General features: G+C 43.6%; 1 protein-coding gene across 2 annotated transcripts in view; it reads right to left on the reverse strand.

Annotated features, from left to right (window-relative positions):
• LOC119162279 (nose resistant to fluoxetine protein 6) overlaps positions 1-15,003 on the reverse strand; it is a 193,860-nt gene that overhangs the window by 90,561 nt on the left and 88,296 nt on the right. For both annotated transcript variants that reach the window (XM_075878888.1, XM_075878889.1), the window contains exon 12: positions 11,890-12,010. In XM_075878888.1, coding sequence (XP_075735003.1) covers positions 11,890-12,010 — 121 coding nt within the window. The remainder of the gene's footprint in view (positions 1-11,889; positions 12,011-15,003) is intronic.

A 15,003-nucleotide genomic window follows, 5' to 3' on the forward strand; every position in this document is an offset into this window, starting at 1 on the left:
TTTTGTGGTTTTTCTTACATTAGTTATATTAAAATTTAAATGCATTATTACACATAGTTGTAATGCTCACATAAAAAGGACACTTCGCTTTCTTGGCCAATCCCCCTGAGTAGATGTGAGCCATAATTTCAAGGAAACATACAAAAAACAAAGTTTGGTCTGGTATGGACTCGCCATCCTAGCCTTTTGTATCTTCAAACACGAATTTGGAACAGAGTGGTAACAATCCTAGCACTTTGTTCTCTCTTAGGTACGTTTCCGTGCTCTGATGTTATCAATTATTATTACATAAAATACCTAAACTATGAATATAATCAATTCTTCGCCAGTCCCCAGTAGAGGTATGAGGCTTGTTAGAGGTATCATCATCATCATCATAATATCTAACAACGGATTCGCATACGACTCTGTAAATCCCGGGGGTATGACCCATGAGATGAGGAGAAGGAAAAGAAGAAGGAAGACGAGGACCAAGTCAGCGCGTTTCGCCTGATTCTTGGTTGATCCCCCTTTGTGGGTGTGCACCAGTATTATAAAGATTATCATCATCATTATCATCATTATAAATTGCGTCCCTTCGATGCAGCAAGTGTTAATTTACTAATGAGCACTGTTCCACGTAAAGAGTATATAGCAACTGATGTTTTTGCAGACGATATCGCGGTTTTTGCAATGGCAAATAACATTCAGACCTTATATGAACGGCTGCAGACTTATTTTAATATATTGGAGAGCTGACTTGATGGTAACTGCTTTCTACTTAATCCGAGGAAATGTACCCTCCTTGTTTTTCCGCTGCAATAACCTGTGCACTTCTCTCTGTCTTACCATCATGAGGATATTATACCACAGGTGGAATTTGTTAAATACGTTGGAGTAATTTACCACACATCGCTTAACTGGCGACCTCATATCGAATATATCGCCGGAAAAGGTGTGTGGGCCATCGGAATATTTACGTAGGCTAAGCAACTACCGCATAGGTGTGAGACGAGACACGTTGGTAATGATATATCACATGTACGTTCGTCCCATTTTGAAATTTTGTTGTTTAGTTTTCTCTGGAATTCCAGTTTACAAGTTGCGGCCTGTGTTTCTTGTGGAAAGAGAAGCTTTGCGCTTATGCCTTGGCCTGCCCAAAACAGTTGCTAACAATGTGTTGTATGTCGAATCGAGGGTCCCTCGCTTTGATGTAGAAATTCGCCTTCTGACTGTTCAGGCATTCTTAAGAATTTATGAATGACCATTAGGACATTCTGAAACAGCCTTTATTTCCACCCCGGATACATTTTTTGGTGCTAGATGGCCGGGATTTCACACCCCACAAATTATATTTGTGCAAAATTTACTGCAGCCTCTAAACGTACGTATATGCGACATTATGCCAAGTCGTGATAATTCATACTCTGTGGAAATCTGATTTGACGCCATTTTTTCTAATAATGCCAAATTACTTCCACTTATTATTTTGGATTGTTTACTATAAGATCACGTGCGCAATATTACAACGAACGTTTTTATTGCTACAGACGTATCGCAATATGACGAAAAGTCTGGGGTTGGTATGTTCAACCCGATTTTATATTTGATTTATTTCCTTCGACTACCCGATTTCGTACCCGTTTTTGTGGCTAAATTTATGGCAGTAGTGCTCGCCTTACGCAAGTTACATAGAGCAATTACATCAGCTGTCATAATAACAAATTCCCTATCTCTCTGTGCGGCACTCTCTATTAGTGCTGATAATCAAGTAACAAAGGCGTTCCGTGCCCGCGCATTTGAGAAAAGTACGATTAGTTTCGGTGCCTGGACATAAAGGTTTATTTCTAAATGTAATAGCTGACGCCTTAGCTAAGTCATCAATTTGCGAAACGATTCTACCGCACTCTCCATCATTCGCTTATGTGACCGCTTCTCCATTCCGCAGACGTACACTAATGGAAGTCTTTAGAGGTACAGCACTAACAAACTCTACAGAATATCGACATTTATTATATCCCTGGCGAAGAAACTTTTGCCGCACTCGTAAACAAGAAGTAGCTATCACAAGGCTGCGTTACCGGGTACCAAATCTAAATGTTTAAAAACAAAGGTCTGCTCAGACACCTTCGCTACTATGCGCGTTCTGTGATGAACTGGCAACAATAGATCATTTCTTTTTGACCTGCAGGCGGTTTAACACATCATGGACTTATCTGTGCCGGTCATTTTATCTTTTGGAGCTTCCATTTCTGAGTTCTCTAATGCGACAATATGCGCGGCCGCCCAGGAATATGCTGATGAAACTAATAGGTTGACTAATTAATTTGTTTCATTATCCTAACATGTCCACAAAATTATATACACATAAAAATTGGAATATTGCTCTATTCTAAGAATAAATTCGTTTATGTAAATAATTGTATGCATTACATTAGGCACCACACTTTCTTAGGCTATCGGTAATCTTTCGATTATACCTCCATTATTAAAAATCTGATGAGTAATTTTTTAAAACCACTCGATTCTTGGCCAATCCCCCATATTGGGTATGCGCCACGATAAATAGGTGAGCAAGAACAACAACAACAAGTGTCGCATACGACACCTGAGTTTGACGTCATGGACCGCGCCCAAAGTGACCCCGAAGTTTGCGGAGCTAAAACCTCCAGAACCCGACATCTCCGCACAATGGTTCGGCGGTCGCAAATCGCTTGCACACCCTGTGCCTCAGCCAAGGCGCCTCTTCCTGACTGCCGCTCAGGAAGAGTCAAACATGATCCGCGCATTGGCCTACTGTTGCATAGAGGAGGATAGCCACGAATAACATTGAATTGTATGCATGGACCCTGTGAATGTTTCACCTCTGAGGTCGTTCAAGAAGTTCGCCGACCGTGTCTCATCGAACCTGGACGCCTAACGCGGCATCTACTTCGTCCTGTTGCTCTTTCCCCATGTGTTAGTGACGATTGGACGTTGGTACCGGCCATCGTCGTGGTGGTGCTGGTCTGCGCTGCGCTCATCTTGATGAGAAAAGTACCAAAGTGACGTTCTGGGCCACCGAGACTGCCATGGTTGGGGGCGGGAATCACAGGCTTGTGGTAGCCGCTGCGGTGGCGCTACTGTTCCTGTAAATTGTGGACATATGGACCACAGTAAACATGTCTTTCGGAGCGATCGCGGCCATTGGTTTCTATCACGCTTTTGTGCACACCGGGCCTGGAGTCACCGCAGAGAAGTGGCGAAGCCTCGATATTGCGTCCTTTCAAAAAAATTATTATTGACACATTGAAAGCCTACTTTGCGAAATTCATACATTAGGCCAGCAATATGAGCATGTTCTTCACCGGTAACAACTTAGGTGTCATAATATACACCACGAATTACGCATTAGAGGAACTACATAGATGACGCGAAAGATGGACTATGTATGATTGTTGAGAAAAGAAACGTTGCTTTATTTAGAGCAAGGAATAATAACAAAATAGTTCAGCCAAATCTACAATTTAGCTTTAACTACTGCATATGAGAAATCTTTCTATGTTTTAGAAGTGTGCGTGTCCTGTTTAATAAATCGATGTCCTGGAAAGAACACGTTAATTACATCATCTCCAAGCGATTTCAACTAACGTGTCCGTTTCTGGAGTATGCATGCTCTTGCCTAAAGTTGATTTTAAATGAATAGCGTTTTGCGTGTCTATTTGTTTACATCAAATTTATTTTGCAGTAAGAAAAAAACGACTTGAGGAAGCTATGTATTCTGCAAAATATTATTAGGAATGATGCATATGTTGCTGGACTAAAGCATACTAAAGAGCTTTTTCACAAGCCTGAAATTTTCTTCGTTCAAAAATCATATGAATATAGTTTATCTGTAACCCTCAAACTTGAAATATTAACAGAAAGCACATCCTTCTTGCACAAGGTTTTCTTCTATAGTTTGTTGAAACGCGAACACATCCGTACAATTCAGAAAACCAAATAAATTGTTCCTTAAGATGTACGAAAAACAGCTGGGTCGGCAATTACTAGAGGAGCTCTTTCTGCGACCACTGATGGTCTATAACATTTAAATAGACTATGCAAAAACACAATTAGAGAAAACGTTTCAGAAAAAAAGGAAATTTTGAATATTTTTACGAAGGTGCTCCAGATTTCTAAACTGCATTGTTTCTTGTTTGAATTAAATATTTACAGATTGTAGTGACGTAACTTTTTAAAAACATGTCTATTTCTATTGCGTACTTTTCAAATAAAGTCTTAGTTTTCAACCTTTCAAGTTTTGTGTCCGTGACAGAAACTGTGAATTCCTATTATTATATTCTTGTTTGGATGTTGTTTGTTATTGTTGCATTTGTTTTTTATTGTTTAAACTGATAATTTATAACCGCTGTGCACAGTGTGAATTTGTTTGTCTATGGCTTATTTTCATGCACCTGTGACACCGGCAAGGTGTTTGTTGTACGTGTCCAAGGTGTTGTTGAACTATCGAAAGATAGCTTTTAAAGTAGGTTTGTTTGCTATCACGTTTTTATTTGGCTGGTGAAAATAACTTCAATTCAATGAAAACGTCAGCCTATGCACCACTTGATATGCCAACTATCCCGGACATCAATCTGTTCAGCAACGTTGCGCTGTTTTTACTGCGAGCTATAGTTCCGCGCGGCGGTGAACAAGAGAGGGCTGGCCATGTGTGCCGCCGTCGTGCCCCAGCCCTCCATAGCCGAGCCGAGACTGCCTCAAAAGCGATGTCCTCCTGCGTGCATGACACTTGGTGAGAACCACACATCTACCGCTGAATTTCACGTCACACGTCATCGGTTCTCTGACAGGTTCACTACTCCAGACAGCATCTCTACACCATGAGCCTTTCCGCTGTTGCATTAGCAGAGCCGCACACCAGAGTCCTACTGGTTTTGATGGTTCTTCGCATTGACGGTCTGCACAACTCCAGGTTTTTAAGCAAGAGTTTCCAGGTTTTTTGACCTGAAAACTCTTGCTTATATTCTGGTTTCATTTTCGCAAGAGGGGTGAGTAATTTGTAGCGTTAACATAATCGTAATTCATCATCATGATTTTCTAACTATCACGCCAGGCTCTCGCGCAGCTGGAAGCGCGAGCCAGGTAGAACGCGCTCACGCTCCTGGACGCTCGCAGCCGCCGCCGCTTTGCTCCGGACGCATCCGTGCCAAGGTAGCAGGCTGCCGATTTAGGTGTAAAGGGAGAAATCTCTCAACCAAGAGTACAGAGACCAGAGGATTGTGGCTTGTTTCATTGAAGATAACGTCGAGTTCCTGCTTCAGAGCGTGAATGAAGATGACGAGCAGGCGGTGAAGCACCACTCGCTGGCCTGTGGTAATCTGCTTTGACGTCAAATGATCCACCAAGAGAGGTCAGATTTCGGCAGTGAGGAGCGCTCAGCAGCCGCCTGTCAACGGTACTCAAGAAACAGCATGACCTGGAACAAGATCATGGATATTGTCGACACTTCGGCCGTAGCGATCGCTGGCACAGAGATTTGCGGAAGGGATGCGATGACGGGAGTTCACGACAGTTCGAGTAAGGACACCTGCAGAGGCAAGGCAAGGCCCTGGCAAGCGGTGACCAGGTGTCCGCCAACAACACCGTGCCATCGGAGAGATAGCGTCTAGCGCAGCCGCCGTTGCGATGCGTCCATGGTATATAACAATTAAGGTAGCAACGGCTGTGGCCGAGACCGGCGTAAATGGTGCCACTGCTACCGGGCTCTATGCTGTTGGTCACTTGTCGAGTGCTGAGGCTACTCGATCCTGACGGAAATTTGTGCGGCAGGCCTTGTCTGGTGACCACTCAAGCTATCCTGGGACAAAGATGGATGCTGTGATGTCCTCGGGGGACCACGACACGGGTGACTCCTGCAGTGCGGCCTGCTCAGACACGACTTCTCAGCAATCTACATATAAGGGCATCCCCCGAATCCGGTGCTCAAGCAGCGCTGGCCAGTGGAAACCAGCGCTGCCTTGGGACCTACCGTCAAGCACATCAGCGCACAAGCTACACTCGGTGTCTTTTTACACGTTCCCACTTAGCGATGAACACGAGGCACTGTGACCCCAGAGCAGCCCTCCCTCAGCATGTAGGCGCTCATCAGCTATAACAGGGTTCACATCACCTCGACAACGTCCCTGGTTGGCGGCACCAACCTCCGGCTGGTCGAAGGTGCCACCACCGCGCGGATACGTTGCGGGATAAGCTACACCGGCTCATTGCACATAAAAATAGAGCCGAGCTTAACTCTATGAATATAGGTTGTGTATAAGTATCAGAGTAATCTCTATAGATAAATCTAGGCAAGCACACTTGCCTAGTATCCACTACGACTTTATTTATAATAAATTCTCTGTAGTAGGCCAGCATTCGCTATGCTATTTTCGTAATTCTTCTGAGAAGCATTGTATTCGCTATATGCTTGCAAGGAATTTTGTGTCAATTGTTCTTGCAGTGTATGACCATGATGAGGAATTATACCTGAGGTGGGTATGCGCCACAGATATTGGGTGATCAAAAACAAGCTTTTGTAAAGGTTGAAACATTGTACAACCCACTCGTTACGCTATTCACATTGTGGAACGCCTCGTTGTTCTTTTGCTGTTCCAAAACGCTTTATTACTCATATTAACACGATTCATTCAGTGACATCAAGCCTGCCTAAGGCAAGTTTGCGAAGAATTCCCAATCACCGACGTGGCTGAGTGGCATAATACTGGACTGGCACGTAATAGACCTGAGTTCAAACTCTACTGTGTCCTGGGTACTGCGGTTCTTTTTTTTATTTCGCGGAAGTGATAACAAACACCGGTGTTGGTGGACTACTACGGCACTGCGCGTCACACGAGTTTTGATCTCATAACAGATTTTGCTGTAAAAAAAATAAAGTTTTTTTAATGTATGTAAGGAGAGGTTGAAGATAAAGTTACTATAACAAGCAGTTTGCTTGTACTAAAGAATGCGCGGATACGTTGTGGGAGAAGCTAAACCATCTCATTTCACAATAAAGATTGGGCCGAGCCTAACCCTGTAAAACAGGTCGTTTAGAAGTGTCGGAACAACCTGCATAAGTAATCCATTTATTGAGTACTTCGTGAACTTTTCCAACAATCTAATTACGTGTATTGACTTCAGTTGTATCAAACCAGTAAAATAGACCATTTTTCTTGATCCAGTAAATGATAATGAGATTATGCAATTCTTCAAACAAGTGTCTAATATGACCCAGCGAAATATTGATGATCTTCAACTGCAACTTCTAAAATCTATTTTTACATTATCTTGCCCTGGTAACGCACATTTTTGTTCGTGCTTTGTTGAAGCAGTCTTTCCTTCTAAAATGCAAGTTCGTCGCCTATCTGTGATTTTCAAAAAAGGCGTCAAGAACGACTTCGGTTACTAGAAGCCCATGGATATGTTCAATTTCACAGTTTTTCTAAATTGTTTGAAAAGCTATACTCTCGGTGAAGCAAATTTGAGAGAAAACATCACATCTTGACAAATAATCAATATTGTTTCTGTGAACATCTTTTAAGACAATCTGTGCTTCTAGAACGAAAAGTAATATACGTAAAAGACTTGAAGAAAATCAAACAATATTTGGCGTTTCGTTCAATTATAAAAATGAATCGACTTTTTTGATCACACTCTAATAATAAAAAAAATCAGCTTTTAGAGTTTTGTTGGCACGTAGAATATTTACTGAAATCTAAACTTAAAAATTAATGCAGGCGTTCTACATTGATTGCTTCACATCAGAGATGGAGGACGTTCAATGCGGACTTCCACAAAAAAGTATATTGTTACGTGGTGGATGTGCCGGTCTAATAAGAGGAAAAAGGAGAATGGAGGAGAGTGAAAGAAGAGCATCTCTCAGTGGTTTGGTCAGGTATGTACTAGCCACCCTAGTCTTCTATACCCCAAACGGCAACTGTGTTCAGAGTGTAAGATTTCTAGCACTTTTTTCTGTTTTAAGTACGTTATCTTTGTTTTTATCAATATACAATATATGAAATGCCTAAATGTTTTCTACGGATTATTCTTGGCCAGTCGCCATAAGTGGGTATGAGCCATGGTAAGGGGTATCATCATTATCATCATATCCAACAATGGATTCGCATACAACGCGGTCAATCCCGGGAATTGCCTATGAGCCTTGAGATATTTTTAGCAAGGGAAACAATTGCGACCAAGACACTTTGTTAGTTTGTAGCCTGAAATCCGTGGCACATACGCACTCGGGAGGGTTGGCCAAGAAAACATATAGTATCGTACGGACCGAAACTTCACTATCGCTTACCAGAGAAAAAGATGTGCAGGAAGGAAGGCATTATCAAAAAATTCAGAGTGTGAGAAAAGAGAAAGTAGTGACTAAGTAATAACTTTCACTTGATTTTGAGAGCCAACCAGACAATCGAGTTTGCCAAACCCGATTGATTTGGCATAGTGAACTTTCGTCCAAACTCAGTATATGGTTCAGAGCAGATTTCTCGTGGCGAAGCAAAGCCTAGTTCCTTGCATCGCGAGGATGATCACCACCGTCTTCGTAACTTTTCCCTGGAGGAACACGCCTTCACCGCTGGACGTTTTACAAATAAAATTTGTACAAAACAAATTACAATGCAGAGATGTCAGCAAAAGTATGACCTGCAATGGTGCTGGTGTCTAGCTGGCAAGCTTTACCAGCAGCAAAAAAAAAAACGTCTTTTCCCGGGCTCTCCATTTATCCCCCCGGCCTCGTTGCCCGTGGCCCTCGTCGACACCGGCCAGGCAGTTTCATGGAAGGAGAAGGGTAGGCAGAAGAGGCTGCAGGGCGCCGTTTCTCGGGAACGCGTCAAGCGAGCGCGGAAGGGATTGCCCCGCTGAGCCGGTTCCGTTTCTCGGGAAGACATGTTACCAAGAAGGAAGGGGGCGGGGGATGTTACGCCGAGCGTGACCTTACAGGGATGTATGTCTCATATTTATTCACATTCTAAAAACTACCTCCTGACTCCGTTTATTGAGTATTTTTAAAGTGCGCATTATGTGTAAATACGTTTATTGTATTGAATGAAATTACTCACCGCATCAAATACATCTCTCTGGCATTATCCCAAAACAAAGTCACCAAAATTTAGAACAGTTTCTGTGCTTAAACTTAAACCTAGCTTCACAAACGAAATAGCTAGTAGTATTTTCATAATTACTGCGTAGTTACGACATAATACAAAATAATGTTCAATAGTTTCTGATTCTTCTCAGAACGGACATAGGGGGGGGGGGGAGAGTCGGACTAGCTTTCTGTAAATAAAAATTTGATAAGGAGACATGGCACAGGATTCTGGAGATAGCTTGAAGTTTTTTCGACTGAAAATTTGTCTCTTTTGTAATATTTTCTAAGCTATCTGTAAAAATAGTGACTTTTCCTTATCGAACCCCTGCTAGGTATTCTAACCCAGGAAGTACTGATATTACTGGTCCATCAAATATTTTTCGCGCCAAAGCATCTGCCTGCTCATTTATTTGTAACCGACTGTGAACTTAGACCCACACTAATTTCAGGAGTTTTAGTATCAACGGTGCTAATGTGCGCAACGAATCGAGGGCTCTAGGTTGTTCTGACGTTGTCAGAGCTACACACACCGAAAGTGAATCTGTAAAAATGATTTCCTTGGTTTCGGTAATTGCTAAAATAATGATTCTAGCTTGACTTCAAATATAGGAGTGAAATATGAAAGCCCCACTGAAAAAGGCCAGCCATGGAAATCAGAGGCTATTCTTAAGCCTGCCTTTTCATTGCTGACAGAAGCATCTGTGCTCTTATATTATGTGAGTCTGCATGTACCAGGTAATATTTTAATCTATTGTTCAAAATCTAAGTATTTGCAACTTTGGCTTGTGGGGGGAAGATTTCATCATACTCTATCTTAATATTGAGGGTCGAGGAATTAGTTTCAGTTACCGTTTTAATGTCTAGATTTATGCAATCCAGGATCTTTTTAGCAAAAAATATCTGAGTTGTACGAAATTGCGGCCATTGAGCAAGAAACAAGAAGTCAGGGTCACTGATAAAGGCGTACGTACTCTGATCTTTGAGAAGGTAAGCTGTAAAGCTTTAAGAAGGTTTGAACTGTTAGGATGCGAAATCAATAAAGGAGTGTTGGCAAGCGCGCTTCTTCATACATTACATCGATCGTCACGAACCTGTGAAGTCCCAGAAATATTCACAGAGCTTCTCGCTCTAACATTATTTGAGGTTTCACTTAATAACCAGCTGCCCCCGAAAACAATAGGAACCCGAATTCCAATATTGGTTCATGTACGTTTTATATGCTATTAGCATCTTGTCTCGGTGCAGCCCGTATTTTCTGTTATTAGCCTGTGTAATAAACCTAAAGCCCATTGCACCTTTGCTGCAATATATTTTATGTGTGGGCTCCACCTAAGCTTTTCATTAAAAATAATTCTTAAGTACTTGACTGAATCTACTTGTGGAATAGGTTCTGGATTATATAATACTGAAATTGAAATTGAATCTGCTATAGAAAAGATGAAAAGTGCACCTTTACTGATATTTAGTTTTAGTGAAATTGACAGCCACCAAATTACTCTAGTATTATATATCTTTGCAACGGATACTCCAATGAGATTGTCGACTTCTTCTCCGGCCCCGAGGAGGTAAAGTCAAACACCATCCCCCTTTGAACCAAGCAAAGGGGGAAAAACACGCCCAGTTCATTGTACGGTCAGGAGAAGTACACACATTACTCTTATGCGACAGCATGGCACATTTAGCATAGTGTGATGACGAGAAATCCCACGCGCAGATTCGATCCATCGGTGTGGCAAGGTTCACATTTGACTCATCAATAGCTGCTAGCTCCCGGGCAGGCCACGAAGACACAAATGCACCAATGAATGTGGGAAACGTCCTCGTGAACGTAGGCCAGACGCTCGGTTAATTGTTTGGTGTTGTTTGACGGCCGAAGGCACGCAGATATCGCCCCTTTGGGGCAGAGTATCGGTCAGGCGTGTCTAAAGGTTTTTTGGCGAACCAGCCGACGACCCTGCAGAATTCACCGTACAACTACTGTGTTGACGCCGCTTCGAAGTGTCACTTTACGTTGATAACGACTATTGCCGGTCGACCACCAAGGCAGCGGCACAACAGTATCTGGCTGGTGCCTATTGAACAGATCCGTCAATTCACTCCTAGCTCCTTGTATACTTTTGAAATAATCCAAATACTCAACTTCAAATGTGGATATCACGAAACATGCTTTTTAGAGCTTATGTTATTTTTTCTAATCGACCACATTATCTAGAATCGTAGTTTTCGGCTAGTATTTATACAACGTAATAGAAAATATACTGAATCAGATTTACAGTCATGTGAGGAAGTGCTTTCAGCCACACGACATCTATAAACACGAGATTAAAATTTATGCTGTAGCTTTCTTTCCCTCGCTCTCGTGGCGAAACAATGCGCAATACGTTGTCAACTACACCTGAGAAAGCACGTTTCAGTTTCGTGTTATACCGATTCCAATGACATGTATTTTTTTCTTTTTGTTAGGCTAAATGATATGAAGCTAAGAGATAACGAAGATCAGAAAAGCATACGAGTCTTTATTTCAAGTCATAGAGTGGTGTAGTAAATACGAGAGGAAAGTAGAATGAAGATGAACGAAAGAGCAGCTCGCCGGCCGAGGTGGCCAATCCCAGAACCTAATATCAAAATAAAGCTACAAAGCACAACATCCAGTCTTATAATGAATACATGTGACAGCTATAATTGCCAGTGAGTGTGGAACTTGATGCTTGAGCAGCGGCGAAGTCTCACAGTCACATGAAAATTTGTGGTTGAGTAGGTCTTGTTAGAATACTGTAGCATGCGGGACTTACCGGCTTTATTGTGACGTTTTTGTACTGTGATGCTACGTAGCCGCACATGACTCCGGCAATGTACGGGCCAGCATGCGTGAAGGGCCGGAAGTAGATGAGCTCCAGCGTGTCTTTTACTCTTCTGGGTGCAATGAAAGAAAAGAAATGACTAAACGAGCATTTTTCGCGCAACACGAGCATGCGTATACTTACTATCAAGAGGTAATGTTGGGCATCAAACTGATTACGCGCAATTTATAAGAACACACTTCTTTGCAAATAGTCAGAGGACCCTTATTTTCGCTTACAATTATACGCAACGTGGATGAAACATAGAAAGTACTGCACCCTATCGCTTAATACTGTATAGACTCTGTGTGTTCAAACCAATCCTATTGTTTCGTACATGTTTGTGGCACCCGCAATTTTATCGGGAAAATATCTTTTCTAAATTAGGATGTTTCACTTTGTTATTCAAGCAGCCATCGATGGTACCCTGCAAATCATTCCTAAAGAAGGCTTTATGAAAGCGTGATATACAAGTGAGCTAATGCTTTAGAATTAGTGAGTGAGTCAGTGAGTGAATGAAGAAAATATTATTTGGTACATCAAAACTTGACAAAACGCGCACCCGACTAATCCTACAACGGAACCGACAAGTCTAACCTGCCGGCTCAATCACGGGCACGCTGCACGGTCAGGATTTGGTCTTTGAAGACGGATCTCCGCAAGAGTGTGTCCCACTCTTGCTTGTTGAACGTCGGGCCCAGCGAGTCGCACTCCCAAAGCACATGAGACAAAGCAGCAACCCCGACACATGCCGTGCAAGAACTATTCGTGTAAATTTCTGGATAGATACTACTATGGAACGCAGGCTTAGGGTAAGAGTTGGTTTGCAGACGTCTGAGTGTGACCACCTGCAGTCTAATATTTAGCTTGGTGGCGGGAAGAGCCTTCTCTTTTTTAAAAGAATTTTGTTATCTGAATGTGCGTGCTAGGCACGTCCTTGTGTCAAAGAGCAAAGTCACTCTATCCGAAGGCAGCGCCGTCAGTAAAGCCACGCGCAGCCGCGTGGGCATACTCGTTAAGGTTCAGAGGAACCCACTTAATAGCATCGACGTGAGCAGGGAACCAGAAGATGCTGTGTCTGGCGCTGTCACTGTTCATAACGCCTCTAAGAATATGAACTACCTGCCGCGCTACCCGGCCTTTCTGAAATGCCCTGACGGCTGTTTTGTAGTCGCTATACATGCTGTCTTTCTGACTGTCTTCCATGGCGAGTGCAATGGCCGCTTGCTCGACCACATCGGGGTCCATCATCTGAATCGACGCACAGTCGATGATTCTCCCTTATTTCTCTGGGTAATTATGTGTTACCAGACAAATTCTTACCGGGGGCGAGTTCGCGTTCTTTTAGAATCCGCGTTTCGGCCTGTGTGGTAGAGATCCGAAATAGCTAGGCCCGTTCCTGAGCCTCGCCTATCTCCTCCATGATGTTGCGTATACCAAGCCGAAGGAGGTCCTCCATGTGCGTTCTGACGTGCAGCCCGAGGGCTCTCTAGACGATTTTTTGAATGAGGGCATTGAGCTTTTCACGCACTGCGCTGGCCAGTTGTGCATGGCCACCATGTAAGTGAACAGAAGCAGCACAAAGGCGTTGATTAGCCAAAGCAGGTTGTCCTCCTTGATACCCTGACATCTAGAGTATAAAGTTGGGCATGTTGGTAAGACATAATTAATCGACGTAGCGCGTTTTGAAACATAGGACAAGGGAAGGGACAGAAGGGAGCGCTTCTGTCCTTCCCTTGTCCTAAGTTTCAAAACACGCTACGTCGATTAAGCCTGACATCTGTTCGTGACTCTTCGAAGGAGGCGAAAAGATTTCTCAGTTTTTGCAGTGATCTTGCGCAACGCAGTGCCATTGCCGCCCCGTGATTCGATAAACATACCTAGGACTCTAATGGTGTCGACCCTGGGAATGTGGTCACCACTCCACGTGAACAGGTGAATGTCACTTTCAGAGACCAGCGTCCAACCCTTGGGACTGCCCCCTTTTTTCAAAGCAGGAGTTCGGACTTCGTCGGGGAACACCTGAGTCCAGTAGGCAGGAGGTACTGTTGTGTTACGCCTACGCCTTCTTGCATGACACTTTATACTTGCCCTTCACTACCTCCGGTGCACGAGATCGTGATGTCGTCGGCGTGAATATTGTGGCTGAAAGTTTTGACTTGAACCAGTTTTCTCGAAAGGCCGACCATGCAGATGTTGAACAGATGGACAAAATGACCGAGCTTTGCGGTTTACCCTGCGGGCTCAGCAGCATCTCCTTAGAGACATAGCCACCAATCCGCAGTTTCGCTTTCCTTCCGTTCAAGAACAAACGGACGTAGTTATACAGTTTGGGGCATAGCTCGACATCCGTGGCGAAGCCAGGATGCAGGAGTGGAGAGCACTGTCGAACGCCTTCTCGAGGTCGACTCCGAGCAAGACCCTGGCTCCCTGGTACTGATGTCAATTATTGGATGCTTGATCAACTTCATGGCATCCTGCGTCGACAAGCCCCGCTGAAAAGCCAGCCATGTTGTGCGTATAGACGTTGTCTTCCAGATATCGACTTAATTGGTTAAGGACGACGCGCTCCGCCACTTTCCCAACGCAGAAAATAAGAGAGATTGGTCGCAGCTTATTATTATTCAGAGTTTTGCCTGATTTAGGGATCAGGACGGTCATGGCGATCTTCCAGTTTTCTGGAACGTTGCCATTTCTCCACGTCTCGCTAATCATCTCTGTGAGTTATTCGACTAAACCACCACCAAGACTCTACAGCATCTTATTGGTGATGCCATCGGGACCTGGCGTGGACTTGTAATTAAGTGCAAAAATTACTTGCCTGGGTTCCACCATCGTGAAGTTTTCGTTCAACTCCGGACGGGCCGGGCAGACGCAGCAGATGATGTTTAACGTCCCAAAACCACCATATGATTGAGAGACGCCGTAGTGGAGGCCTCCGGCAATATCGACCACCTGGGGTTCTTTAACGTGCACCCAAACCTCTCCATCGGCGATGCAGCCGCTGCAGCCGAGATTCGATCCCGTGACCTGCGGGTCAGCAGCCGCGTACCTTAGCCACTACAC

This window comes from Rhipicephalus microplus, chromosome X, assembly GCF_043290135.1.
Source record: "Rhipicephalus microplus isolate Deutch F79 chromosome X, USDA_Rmic, whole genome shotgun sequence".
NCBI lineage: Eukaryota > Metazoa > Arthropoda > Arachnida > Ixodida > Ixodidae > Rhipicephalus > Rhipicephalus microplus.